The sequence below is a fragment of the Penicillium roqueforti genome, assembly GCF_015533775.1.
Source record: "Penicillium roqueforti strain LCP96 04111 chromosome Unknown scaffold_05, whole genome shotgun sequence".
Lineage (NCBI taxonomy): Eukaryota > Fungi > Ascomycota > Eurotiomycetes > Eurotiales > Aspergillaceae > Penicillium > Penicillium roqueforti.
Window position 1 is genome coordinate 489,379 of NW_024067569.1, and position 12,462 is coordinate 501,840.

The 12,462-nt window shown below is 48.3% G+C and overlaps 4 protein-coding genes across 4 annotated transcripts; 1 reads left to right on the forward strand and 3 right to left on the reverse strand.

The window, feature by feature from the left end:
- Positions 1-2,713: 2,713 nt before the first annotated feature.
- On the reverse strand, positions 2,714-7,631 carry LCP9604111_3371 (ATP-binding cassette glutathione S-conjugate transporter YCF1; the record flags this gene model as incomplete). The annotated part of the gene is made up of 6 exons (XM_039070952.1): positions 2,714-2,971; positions 3,028-3,119; positions 3,182-3,250; positions 3,311-3,465; positions 3,521-7,272; positions 7,344-7,631. The coding sequence occupies 6 exons, from the start codon at positions 7,629-7,631 to the stop codon at positions 2,714-2,716; spliced, it is 4,614 nt and encodes a 1,537-aa protein (XP_038930638.1).
- A 607-nt stretch (positions 7,632-8,238) lies between these two features.
- On the reverse strand, positions 8,239-9,324 carry LCP9604111_3372 (ankyrin repeat domain-containing protein; the record flags this gene model as incomplete). The annotated part of the gene is made up of 1 exon (XM_039070953.1): positions 8,239-9,324. The coding sequence occupies one exon, from the start codon at positions 9,322-9,324 to the stop codon at positions 8,239-8,241; it is 1,086 nt and encodes a 361-aa protein (XP_038930639.1).
- Positions 9,325-10,302: 978 nt separating this feature from the next.
- On the forward strand, positions 10,303-11,502 carry LCP9604111_3373 (uncharacterized protein; the record flags this gene model as incomplete). The annotated part of the gene is made up of 1 exon (XM_039070954.1): positions 10,303-11,502. The coding sequence occupies one exon, from the start codon at positions 10,303-10,305 to the stop codon at positions 11,500-11,502; it is 1,200 nt and encodes a 399-aa protein (XP_038930640.1).
- Positions 11,503-11,714: 212 nt separating this feature from the next.
- LCP9604111_3374 (uncharacterized protein) lies at positions 11,715-12,140 on the reverse strand (the record flags this gene model as incomplete). The annotated part of the gene is made up of 2 exons (XM_039070955.1): positions 11,715-12,060; positions 12,112-12,140. 2 exons carry the CDS (start codon positions 12,138-12,140, stop codon positions 11,715-11,717), a joined length of 375 nt encoding a protein of 124 aa, XP_038930641.1.
- Between the last annotated feature and the right edge of the window lie 322 nt (positions 12,141-12,462).

A 12,462-nucleotide genomic window follows, 5' to 3' on the forward strand; every position in this document is an offset into this window, starting at 1 on the left:
TCTGTGTTGTATAGAGCTAATTAAGACGAACCCCCGAAAAGACTTTTTCTAATCCAAACCTTCGAATCTGTCTCTGGTATTTCCCTCGGTGATCATGGCCCTAATTCCACTTCCTGTTGTGGCCCGAGGCGGGTCTTTGCCTCCGGGAGAACTGAACCCCTAATCCCGCCACATTGGTAGTCTAGGACTGAAATCGGTGCATTGTGCATCGTGCATGAGATTTTCGCGGTGTGTTGTGTCTGTGGGTTCCCGCTCTTCCCCTCAGGGCTGAGTCGATCGGAGGCTTGCAGGCGTTCCAGTTCCCCGATTCTGTCTCAATACCAGACGTTTGATATATTATTGTACAACCAATAATATGCAGTTCAAGCCGTTGGGCCTTTTTTGAAATAAGTATGAATTAACCACGAAAATTAATATCCTTTCGATATGTCACGTCAGATCTGGCCTGGAGAGGGGAAGATGGAGTATCTCCGCAGACCGATAACGCCTTGGTTCGTTACCTTCCGGAAAGAGACTTCCAACTTTCAGGTTCCTGCCATCATATGTGTAAAGCTGGAGCCGCTGGTGCGCCGGTAGTGTGCATAGTGGATAGTGCTCAAGACAGCCAGTCCTCCATACAGAAACGGGCTCAGCTCTCGCAGGCTGGTGTCGCACAATCAGCTTCCCACTCGCCACTGATGCACAGCACCGTACGTGTACATAGCTATGTACGATCGACCTGCTGAGAAGCGGGGATCCTGACATCGGGTCTCGTTCGGGGAATGGCTGTTGCCATTTTCGAGTGGAGGCTTCGGGCTGGGGGCCAAAAGAGGAAGAAGCGGACGAATGCATGCCATGAGTCCATAACAGTGCATACGGCGTAGAGCACAAAAATTCAGCAAAAATAGCAGCAAAACAAATTCTATCCATATCCGCTAGGAAAGCACAACTCTTCCCCGGCTGGAGCTATCCGGAAAACCTGATCTTTGCGTTGTCCGTGCGAGATCGATCTACTTTTACAAGGACCATTACTTCTTTCGTCGACGTGCACAACCTGGGTAGTAGTTCGCGATCTGGAGATCTCGATTTGTCTCGCTCTGGTTGGCTCATCATGACATGGCCCATTAAACAAGATTAAGGAAGCAGTGCCGCCGTCCCCCGGAACTCACAGAGAGATCAGTCATGCAGCGGGTTTTTTGAGGTCATCTTACACATCCCTTGCCTGGGATCTGAATAGCTGAAACATATCACGAACGCAGGTCCGCATCCAATTAGATTCGGTAGGAGGTAGTCGATAATGCCATGCGATCGTTCATTCTCCACGCGAGATATACTGTGATATCCCTTGTGTTTCGAAATTGTCAATCATTACAACATACGGAGCACTTGAAAGCCCATTAAACATTTGACATGCAAATCAAAATGGAGACTGCTGTCATTGCCCCTCCCTTTGCCCCTCTCAAGGGCAAACTTAGTTCTCTTTTCTGTCGGCAGATATATTTTGAAAGCTATCTCGGATGTTTCAAGGAATTCCACCGAGGCAAATAACCCACCTCATTATCTGTACAGTTTACATGCATATACACGGAGTACTACAATTCCAACGACCGCGTGGAGAGTCTGTTTTGCAGGCAGCAAGGAGGTACACCTCGTATACGTAGCTATCTAAAAAAAAAAGGCATGTCTATTTTTGCCCCGGAGATATATTCTCAGGATGTGACCGTCGAACCAGAGAGAAGGGGGGCTCATGTGGCGGAGGAGGGTCTGGGTGCGTCGATATTCGACAATCTTGACTTCATGTCCTCTTCGCTAAATAGTATCACTAATAGATAAGTAGAGCTGACATTCTGTTATATTGCTGACCCCAAGGGCCTGCGAACAGACACCCTTGATAGACAGCCAGGTGGCTGACCGTTCACCGCTACAATAACTCGCTCTTCTGATGGGATATCAAGATGACACCGCCACGTTTAGTACGAGACGCTACTGCAGATAACCATCGCAGACGATGCCCTAGTCAAGGAAAGCTGTGTGTTAATTAAGTTTAATGCATAGTTACGTTTCAGTTGCTGCTTGGGTCTAGGCAATGCCCGCTGTAGGAATTCAGGCTATTTCAGTAGATATCAACACGCTGTGCACGGCCACAATTTGATCAAAAGATGTCAAGGCAAACAAGAAAGCTAATGTACGGAGTAAAGGGAATCACTTTTTATCGTTTAGTTCGCAGGGTCAAATCCAATCGGATGTCCTCGATCACCCACCCACCCACCAGCGAGGCAAACACCATCCCAACATGAAACAACAATAGACTCGAGGACAGCATAGAAAAAAAAAATTCGCGGCAGATTGCACCATTGAGCCACTCTCCAACGTTTTTCATGTCTGTCCATCCCTTTCAGGGGGGTCCCTTGAACTGTGCAATGAAAATTTTTTCTTCAGTACCATGTACATGCATATATGCACGGTCACCTGCGCCACATTCAGGACCACCTACTCTTTGAACGGTCAGCAACGATCTGTTGGCAACGTGACCCCTGCAAGAAGAAAGCGAGAGAGCATCCGGGACCTCCCAAGATCGGCCCGAGGTGCCAAAAAATAAATCCAGCCTCCCCAATCAGAGCTGCATGGATGGGGCTGGTTCAATGTTCTCAGATGGGCTGGCTAGCTGAGAGATGTTTTCGCCAGAACAGGAAACGCGGGGATTCGAGGCCACTGCAGGCGATTGCAGTATACGCTATTGCGAGTAGGCAATGCCACCATCGCTGTCGAGCAGGCCGGCCTCCTTGGCTAGCTCGAAGAATTTGCCGCCCTTCTTGATTAGCTCTGCAGGCGTGTCAAATTCAGCCACACGCCCCTTATCGAGAACGATGATCCGATCTGAGTCAATGATCGTGTTGATGCGGTGCGCGATCGTGATGATAGTCCGGTCAGAGAAGATGCTACTGCGCAGGGTGCGCTGCAGCAGCGCATCCGTCTCCACATCAACTGCAGCCTATCGCTATGGTTAGCTGAATCTGTCATTCAAAAGCAAAGGCAGGATTAGCTTACGGTTGCCTCGTCCAGAACAAGAATATTACTAGGAGTCAGAAGAGCACGGGCGAGAGATACTAGCTGGCGCTGGCCTTGACTCAAGTTGGAGCCTGAGAAATGTGTTAGGGAACGGGATGCCCTAGGCAATGTCTAGATGCAGGCAGTCACTTACCTCCTTCCTGAATCTGAGCATCCAGTTGTCCGTCCATTTTCGAGACATGGTCCTTTAGTCTCGCGTGATCTATTTATTGCAAACCAGTTAGTTGCTGGCGGTAAATTGAATAGAATATGTTAAACCGACCTATAACACTCCAAAGTTCGGTGTCATCGTGGGCATTGCGAGGGTCCAAGTTGTCACGCAAAGTGCCTTCGAACATGGCCGGGTCTTGAGGGATGATGGCGAGACGCCCACGAAGATCGGTCAACCCAATTGTAGACACATCAAGTCCATCAATACTAAATTTTTGTTAGCTTGAAAAGCGCAAAGGCAAATGATGGCATATGTCCTTACCTGATACTTCCTTCAACACCCTCAATAATCCGGAAGAGAGCCAGCGTGAGCGAACTCTTTCCGGCACCTGTTCGGCCAACAACACCGATCTTCTCCTTGGGCTTGATGTTGAGACATATATCCTTAAGCACGAGGTCAAGCCCGGGTCGATAGCGGGTGCTGTAGTGCTTGAACTCCACCGCACCTTGAGCCGGCCAGCCGATGGCAGGGCGGCGCTTGAAGATCACATCGGGTGCCTCACTCGGAAGATTGGCATACTCGAGAACTCGCTCAACGGACACGATATTAGTCTCAACTTCGACGGTCTGGCGGACAATCCAGTTCAGGGACTGTGTGATTTGGAGAGCATATGACATGGCCAAACCGACTATGCCCGGCGAAATTTTACTGCCAGTTGCAACGGACATAATCGCAAGTCCCGCGGATGCGAGAATGATGATTGAACCAATGAACTCAAGTCGAACGGCGAGCCATCGATTGGCACTGATGGATGGGAAGTAAGCCCGGAGGTTAGCATCCATGCGCCATTCGTTCTCAAGGGCGAATCGATCCTGCTGTCGGTAGGCACGAATGGTCGAGATGCCGCCCAGAGATTCCTGGAAATGAGCGAAGATCGGGCTTCGGGTAACGCTGTCAAGACGTTTCAACTCGCGGGAGGTACTCAGATAGTACTTCTGGTAGCTAAGGTATATATAACCCAAAGGAATGACGAACAGCAAGAAAGCCGGGGTAGCTGCCGAGATGACAATCATGGTAAACACCGCACGGGCAGAGTTCGCGAATAGCATGTTGAAAGTACGAGCAAGTACCTCATCGACTCTGTAAATGTCACTAGAGAAACGATTGAGGATGCGGCCAGATGGTGTTGTTTCAAAGAAGCTCATGGGGGAGCGGAAGATAGCAAATGCCATCCGTTCATGGAGTTTCCGAGATGCTTCGATAGAGCAGAAAATCCACAGGATCAAGTTCTGCACAATGACCAAGAGAGATGATCCCAGGCCAAGCGCCAAGTAGACACCGATGAACTTGCCAACTTGAGCATTGGTTCCATGGGCTTCGTTCCACTCAGTCCAGCGCTTCAACCAGAAGTTGCCCACCACTTGAGCAGTCTGAGCAGCCATCATGGCAATCAAATAAACCACGACTGCCATGATATTGCTATCCTTGGCGTATTGAGCGTAAACACCCCATTTCACCTTTCCTTGCTCTGAAACTTCTTGCGTCTGCTTGCTTTTGAGAACGTTCTCCTCGTCTCCCAACTTGCGGCGGGGGCCTTGCCAGCTCACAGTGCTTGCACGGCGCAACGTGACGGTACTAGTCCGTCTACGGGCCTCACCTCCTGCCCTAATTGGAATAAGGTCACCAAGTTGTTCCGCCTCCTCGCTATCCGATGCATTGCCGTTTTGGATGATGGCCGTTGTGACTGAGCTTTCGGGGCTAGCAAGATCTTCAGACCCACTGGCAGTACCTTCATCGTCCGAGTCAACCATCGTAGAGCGAACGAGATTGGAAATTTCCCCCTTCATGGCCATTAGTTGTTCATAAGTTCCTTTTTCGATGATGGTCTTATCCCGCAGCAGGCCAATGAAGTCAGCCTCCTTCAATACAGTGATTGCGTTTGTTGCAAGGATTCTGGTTTTGCCACCGAGGAGACCAGTTTTGCCGAGCACTCTGTTAATGATGTGACGTCCAACATGCTGATCAACGGCTGACAAGATGTCGTCCAGGAGATAGATATCAGCACGGGCATATACAGCTCTGGCGAGAGTCAACCGTGCCTTTTGTCCCCCTGAAAGAGAAATACCACGTTCTCCGACTTCAGTCTGGTCACCATCAGGTAAGTTCTTGAAGTCATCGAGCAAAGCACAGGCTTCAACGGTAAGGTCATAAAATGAGGGATCCCATCGGTGTCCAAAGACAATATTTTCTCGGACACTGGCATTCATAACCCACGGCGCTTGGGCGACGTACGCGATCCGACCACGTACGATCACCTCTCCCTGGTTCTTCCACAGATCACCCAGCAATGACTGGAGGAAAGATGATTTTCCAGCGCCAACGCGGCCAACAATACAGCTGAGCTCGCCCTTGCGTGCGCTAAAATCGATGTTTTCCAGCACACTCTGCCCACTATGACGATTCCAGGTAAATGAGGCATCGCGAACACGGACAGATTCGTCACCGGAATGCGCCACGGGATCTTGGAAAATAACTGCATCGGTCTGCAGCTCCTCCGCGGTGAAATAATCTATCAATCGCTTCACAGCCACGGAGGATTCGATAATGGACGTAATGACCATAGGCAAGATAGAAAGCGGGAATGTGAGCAAATTGAACAACGTCAACGCAGGGAACACAATCTCAGTGGTCAATGGCTTATCATTCGTCAACACAAAGACAGTGAATGTAGAGCAAGACACGAGGAAAGGGGTGGACTGCCAGGTGAAGTTGGCAACGGACTGAGTGGCTCCAATTTTGCGGAGCGTATTCAGCTCGAGATCGTTTCTGATGTGGCTGAGTTTGTTCATGAAAGCTGTGTTCCAGGCGTAGAGCTTGATACTCTTGATATTATTCAGAATCTCAGTCATCAATCGGGTCCTCGAGTCCTTGTTCTTCATTTGGATGATCTGTAACTTCTTCATCATTCGAGCAATGACACCATTCAGGGGAATCATGAGAATCATGACTCCAATACCGGCAAACATGCTCGGGCCAAGAAGTTGGTAAAGGGAGACCATGCACAGAGTAATTTGGAAAGGCGCAGAGATAAGCTGAGTACCGAACTGGGTCAAATCTGCAAGGCGCTGCTGATCAACTGCCATGTGGTTGACAATATCACCGGTGGTCTTTTCCGAGCGCCCTTCATTTGATAATTTCAGAGACTTGGCATAAATCATAGCAGTCAACGCTGATTTGACTCTCATGCCAGTGTCGAAAGCGCGCTGGAAATATTGATGGAGGAAACTCGTCTGGCAGACAGAAACAACAAACATGGCCAAGGCGATGGCGACACCCCTGATAACAGGCTGCGGGTCCGGGCTTCGATACGACTCAATGAAGGCAATGAGAAGTCGTAGGAGTTGTGGTTGCACAAAGGCAAGAACATCGCTTCCGGATTTGATTATCGCACCACGCACATAGGGTGCGCCGAAAGCCTTGAAGAGTGCTGTCCACAAAGACGGCTCCTTTTTCTTGAGCTGTTCATCCCATGCCTCCTGCAGGGCATTGCCCGTGGCTCTGGTGGTATCGCGACTGCGGAGATTCCAGAGGTCATCTTGAGTCAAGTAGTTCTTATATCCATATTTCATCATCGGTGTCATCCAACCAAAGGTAAGAACCGAGAAAACATCGGCATAATTGTAGGGGCACTCATCCTCATCTCCCAGCGCATCGTATGCGCTTTGCTTCTTGGGTACGAAATATTCAAGCACAAATTCAAAGAGTGCCAGTCCCAAGCTAACATTGAAGCAGACAAAGTAAGGGAGTTGGTCGATGTATTCTTTGCGCGCAATCAGGGACCGGAGTTTGACCGCGTAGGCGATGATGAAGAAAAGCCAGTAAAATAGGACGACCCCATTGGGCTGTCTACTCCGCCAATGTTCAAAATATTGCACTGAAGTTATCACCCCCAGCGAGATGATGGTCAGGATGGAGGACCAGAAGCGAAAATCGGCCCAGAAGATTTTGGGTTCTGATTCGACTTGAATCGCAGCTTGAAGGGCGGTAACAATGATGAGAGCGGCAAGAACAGCCTAGGATGACAAAAACACCAGTCAGTAAATTAACGTCCACAAGTGTGCGCGCGTGTCCGATATGTACTAACCAACTTGGTGTAGAAGTGCCAATTCTTCGATACGGGCTGCGGAACCCGCTTCCACAATAATAACCACAACGCTGCTAGTCCACTCAGTGTACCCCAAACTGCCACTATCGCCACAATCACGTCAAGAAAGCATGGTGTCAGGTCGAATCTCGATGAGCTGAGCGGGCCCCAGCCCTCGCTATCTGTGCAGAAAGGCTGTCGCCGCGAATCAAGTGCCGATCCAAGGGAATGCAAGAGATGCCCCGGGCGGGACGCCTCTAGGACCGCCTGGGATTGGCCATCCAGCATTTTTTTTCTTAGTGGCTCGGTATGCCTTTCTATGCACAAGCAAGAAAAGATACGAAGTTGGAGAACTAGAAGAAAACGGGGGTGTTGGTCCAAGCTAGGCTGCTTACAAAAGCAAGAACGGGCAGCGCTCCACTTCAGAATGGGGAAAATCGGGGCTGGTTACCGTGCGCATTAGAGCCTATGGAGTCGAACTCATGGATTACACCGTAATGTACACATGCAGGGTTCTCTGGAGTCCTTGTATGAAACTTGCGTAACATAAAATTGACTACTCCGTATATCTTCCTAGACGCTTCATTCCTGGATACAAATTTTGCAGACCTCACACGTGACCTGGAATGATGTAATCCTCGGGGATAAGCGCACTAATACCGATGCGGCTATTTCGGCTTATCGGGGTTGTCTTCCAACTTAGGAAGGTGTGATGGCTTCAAAGGACTGTTTACAGCATATAAAGCTGGTCGCTAATTCAAATCATCAAAATTGATGTGTTTATTGTATATTTTATATTAATGGTTTCGTATCCTTTCTTCGACAAATAACCAATTTTTCGAAACATGATAGCACAATATATTTCCTCATTGATGCTATATCAAAACTGCAGAATTCAAGCTTTTTTTAGGGTAAATTCCCCAATGACCTTTGTTATCTCTTCATTCCCCGAGGTAAGTGCATACTCAGCTGCACTGCCCCAGTTCCCTTTTATATATGGATCTGCTCCATGCTCCAACAACCACTTGACCCGCTCAACTGCTCCTGCCATCGCCGCATATACAATCGCATACTGCGCGACCATGTGTCGTGACTCTTCTCTCTGATTTACATCAGCCCCGCGACCGACTAGTAGTGCCATCACTGGAATTCTGCTAGTATCAAATTCACGGCTTGGTACCACTTTCCCAGCATGTGGATTCGTACCGGGAGGACAAGCCCCGGCGGCGTAGTGTAGTGGTACACCGTTTTGGATGTTAGCACCCGCATCTAAAATCATACGCACAGCCTCAACTCCTCCAGTAGCTGCAGCTGCCTCAAGTGCAGCACACGAGGAAGTATCTGGCCCACCACACCTGTCATGGGTGGTCTGCTGCACCCCAAGGTTGGGATTGGCTCCGTGGTCGAGGAACCAACGAAGAAGAGGGGTGTTCTTGATAATTCGAGGGAGCAGGACACTACCATAGTAGCCTGGTGTATTGGGAGTCCAATTATACTGGGTAAAGAGCTCAAAGAGGGCAATTTGCTGTTCCAAAGGTACAAAGAAGATATTGCTTGGAGTTTCGCGAACTATTGGTGCGCCACTATCTAGGAGATAGCGAGCAATCTCAATATTTCCGGAGCGTAGAGCACGTGTAAGACCATGATGGAGAAAAGCAGGTGTGAGGTTCTTGGATGAGACAATGGACTGAATGGTGGAGAGGGTGCCGTGCTGGCAGGCGGATTCAAAAGATCCGAAGAAGGCGGGAACTAGACCAGTCGACTTAGGATCTTCAGAAATAAAGATAACATCAGTGGGCTCCAGTATGGGTAGGTCATCATATTTGGACCCCATTGTCCCTGATCGAGGCTGCATTTGCTGCTGTAGAGGATTGCCACTGTTGCAGCCGGTGCTTGGTTGTTGCTTAGCAGCCATCATCTGCATCTGACATTGGCGTGCATTTAGCATTAGCTGCTGTTGACGCTGTTGTTTTGAAGACATGTTTCCCACAGAGATGGTAAATTCTCGTTTCTGTATATTGGGTTTTGTCTAAGATGAGAGCTTGACGAGGGCGGCTGTTTGCCAAAGAGACGCATGGGCCTTGTGATGTTAGTCATGTGATGAACGGGTTTGAATATGCGTCGAGACTCGAGACAAACATCAAGCGGCTAACTAGGCGATGTACGTGTCTTGAGAATTAACACACTAATAGGCGCTGCTCAATTCAAGCTTCAGTCTAAATCAATTGACCCTATTACACTAAATTCGCAGTCAGTTGATGAATATACTTGTCAGCATTATTCTACTCCGTATTCGAGGTTATCCTTAGGACCAAGATCTTACCAGGAAGACAGGCCTACGAATTAGACAGAAACCCTTCTTTCTTGATTCAAATAATACACCCTTAAATTAGATGAACTGTTTATAACCCAAAGTGTAAAGCCTATTAGCCTCTAAGTGATAGGAAGTGGGTGCTTTATGACAATGATCACAATCCTATTGTATGTAAGCCCAAGCAAACAAACTTTATTGTCATTGTCTTCAATAGGAACTCTGCATATAGCTCTTTCAATATAATAGCGTAGTCCCCAGATAATTACCACCTTGGGTATCAGTGACATGAGATGCACACCTTTCTCTACTCTGCCACTCCTTCTGTCAGAACCGAAGATATTCAATGCAAAAATTCACATTGCTCGAAAAGTAATAGCAAAACCATTGCTTCATTATCGAGTGAGATCTCATCAGCAAGTACCAACACTGGGAATATTGCTTCCGCCACAATACCACTACCCACCTAGCCTGGGTAGCAAGTCCACAGATTTCTCTGTCTTAGCTTTACGATATTGCTGCAGTCGAGGAATGCTATACACCACTACGGTGGGTGAGAAACATCCTCTATCAAAAACTCAGATGCAGCAATATCGTCCCGCCTGGACGTGCCGTTGGAGTTCGTTTCAGATGGCATCGATACGGATGATGCTCAAACCATTAGCTTCTGACACCAATTCCACTGTTTCAACAACAACCTGCTTACCTTCAACTACCGCTACCACTATTGAATACTCTGTCGCTGGGTCAGCAACCACATTTTCCAGTACCTCGACAAGTGATACTCCAGTATTATGCCCTCCCGATACTTGCGAAAAGTTGAGCTCTATGAGAACAAGCCTTCTGGGTAGTGCTAGCATGGGAGTGGCGGCCATGATTGAGCATTATGAGTCGATCCCAACGGATATTACCACTATTCTACCAGCCGAGGGTTGTGAGATTGCTACAACTAGTGGAGCTGCAAGTCCGACACGGCCTGTCTCCAAGACAACTCTCTCTAGCAGCCAAGATGAGAAAATGATGATCAGTTCGTTGATTGCATATGCTTCCCAGGACGCTTCTCCTCCTTACAGCAGCTATGTCAAGAGCTTGGCGCCAATTTGGATTGACCAGCCTGGACCAGTGTCTGCACAATGGTTTAACTATCCATCAATTGGTCACTCGGCTGTAGGAGTAAAGGGCATTTACGGATGTACAGTGGTGATTATAGCATCCGAAAAGGGTGTGTACCTTTCGCACATTTGGGAAAGCCCTGTGTTCGTTGACCTAGCTTTCAATCCAACCGACGACGACTCGTTCACGATGAATGCATCCAAGTCCCTCCGAGATGGGACATTATATGCACAATCTATAACTGCTCTGATTGGGACCGACCATAACCCCGGCGTCTTGAATGCAATCTACGCGCCCAAAGTCTTCGTCCTCACACCCTTCACTACAGATTGGGACCGACAGTACTTTGGCATTTCCACCAAATTCAGATATCAAAAACGTGCCCAAGAGCTCGCACAAAAGATAGCAAATATTGTTCCTGGTTCCGGTGGGAATGGAATAATCTTGGGCTATACACGTACGAGTCGACAGGCATCAAGCCAGGAGCAAGGTATTGCAGGAAGAACTATCTTGGAGATAGACCCTTCTTACACAAGACTCACTTCAATCCACGACTCGAGTTCTGCGGGCCTGCAAATTGGTCGTTGGCGTCTGTGGGTAGAGGATCAGTTGATTACTTATCAAGACTTTTGGCTTCCTCATATCACAGCTCCTAGGGACACTTCCCGATATGCCATTGGCCAAGAGACGTTGGTCATGCCAACCCGTGTAGGAGCTACCCTTAGGTATTGCTGATGTTATCCATGGGTTTCCAGTGCCTAGATTATGACTTCGCCACACCTCCAATTTCAATCCGCTTTCCACGTTGCATCTTGAGGTCTCCGTTTAGACTACTATCACCGGAGACTCACCTTTCTTATTACCCGGCCCTGGTAACTCTGGTATTCAAGGAGTGTGACTAGTTTCCGAGACTTACTGAAGTGAAGTGAAGCTTGGGTATCTTCACCTCACACCATTCTCGCCATAGGGGGTCTCAAGGGCGCCCCCCATTCATAGGATTGGCCAATCTGCGCATTGACCCAACACCCATGTTCTTGAAGCATGAAATTCAAGAGATATGCAATATCCGCTGCATCCTTTAGCTCTAGGCGAGAATAGTGGATTGCCCGTCCGCCCTTGTCAACAAACACCACAAGAACCTTCCCTGTGTCGGGGCCCTCGGAAGCAAGCGCTGTTTTATCAACGATGTGGATGCGGTTTATGATTAGCTGTATGTGGTAGTCTGGATAAAACAGGGGCCAAGGGTTTTCGTTGGCTATCAGTCGATAGCGACGAGTCATCTTGCCATTTTCCCTTGAATGTTGTTAAAATATGGATGTACCATAACACGCAGAGAGAATTTACCAAAAGGAACAAATCGACCTGCAAAGCATGTAAGTCGGACATCCTACAGAACAGGCAAAAAAACGGTGATGGACTGAATTTGTGTACTAATAAGGCTAATAGGCCATTGATCGAGGTGATTCTGAAACGGCATTCGAAAATCACGTGATGACGACAGGTACTAGAAAAGAAAAGATTGCATAACATAGATTGAGATAGGGTTAGGGAAAAGAATCAGAATCATCGGCATAATCATGCCCTACAAAGGTATCAAACATAATACCGAGGATATGACTATGTCCATGGGTTTGATTTCCTAATCGGGAGGCCGACTCGTTAATATCTGCGAGCACAGCCCACAAGCCTGGAATT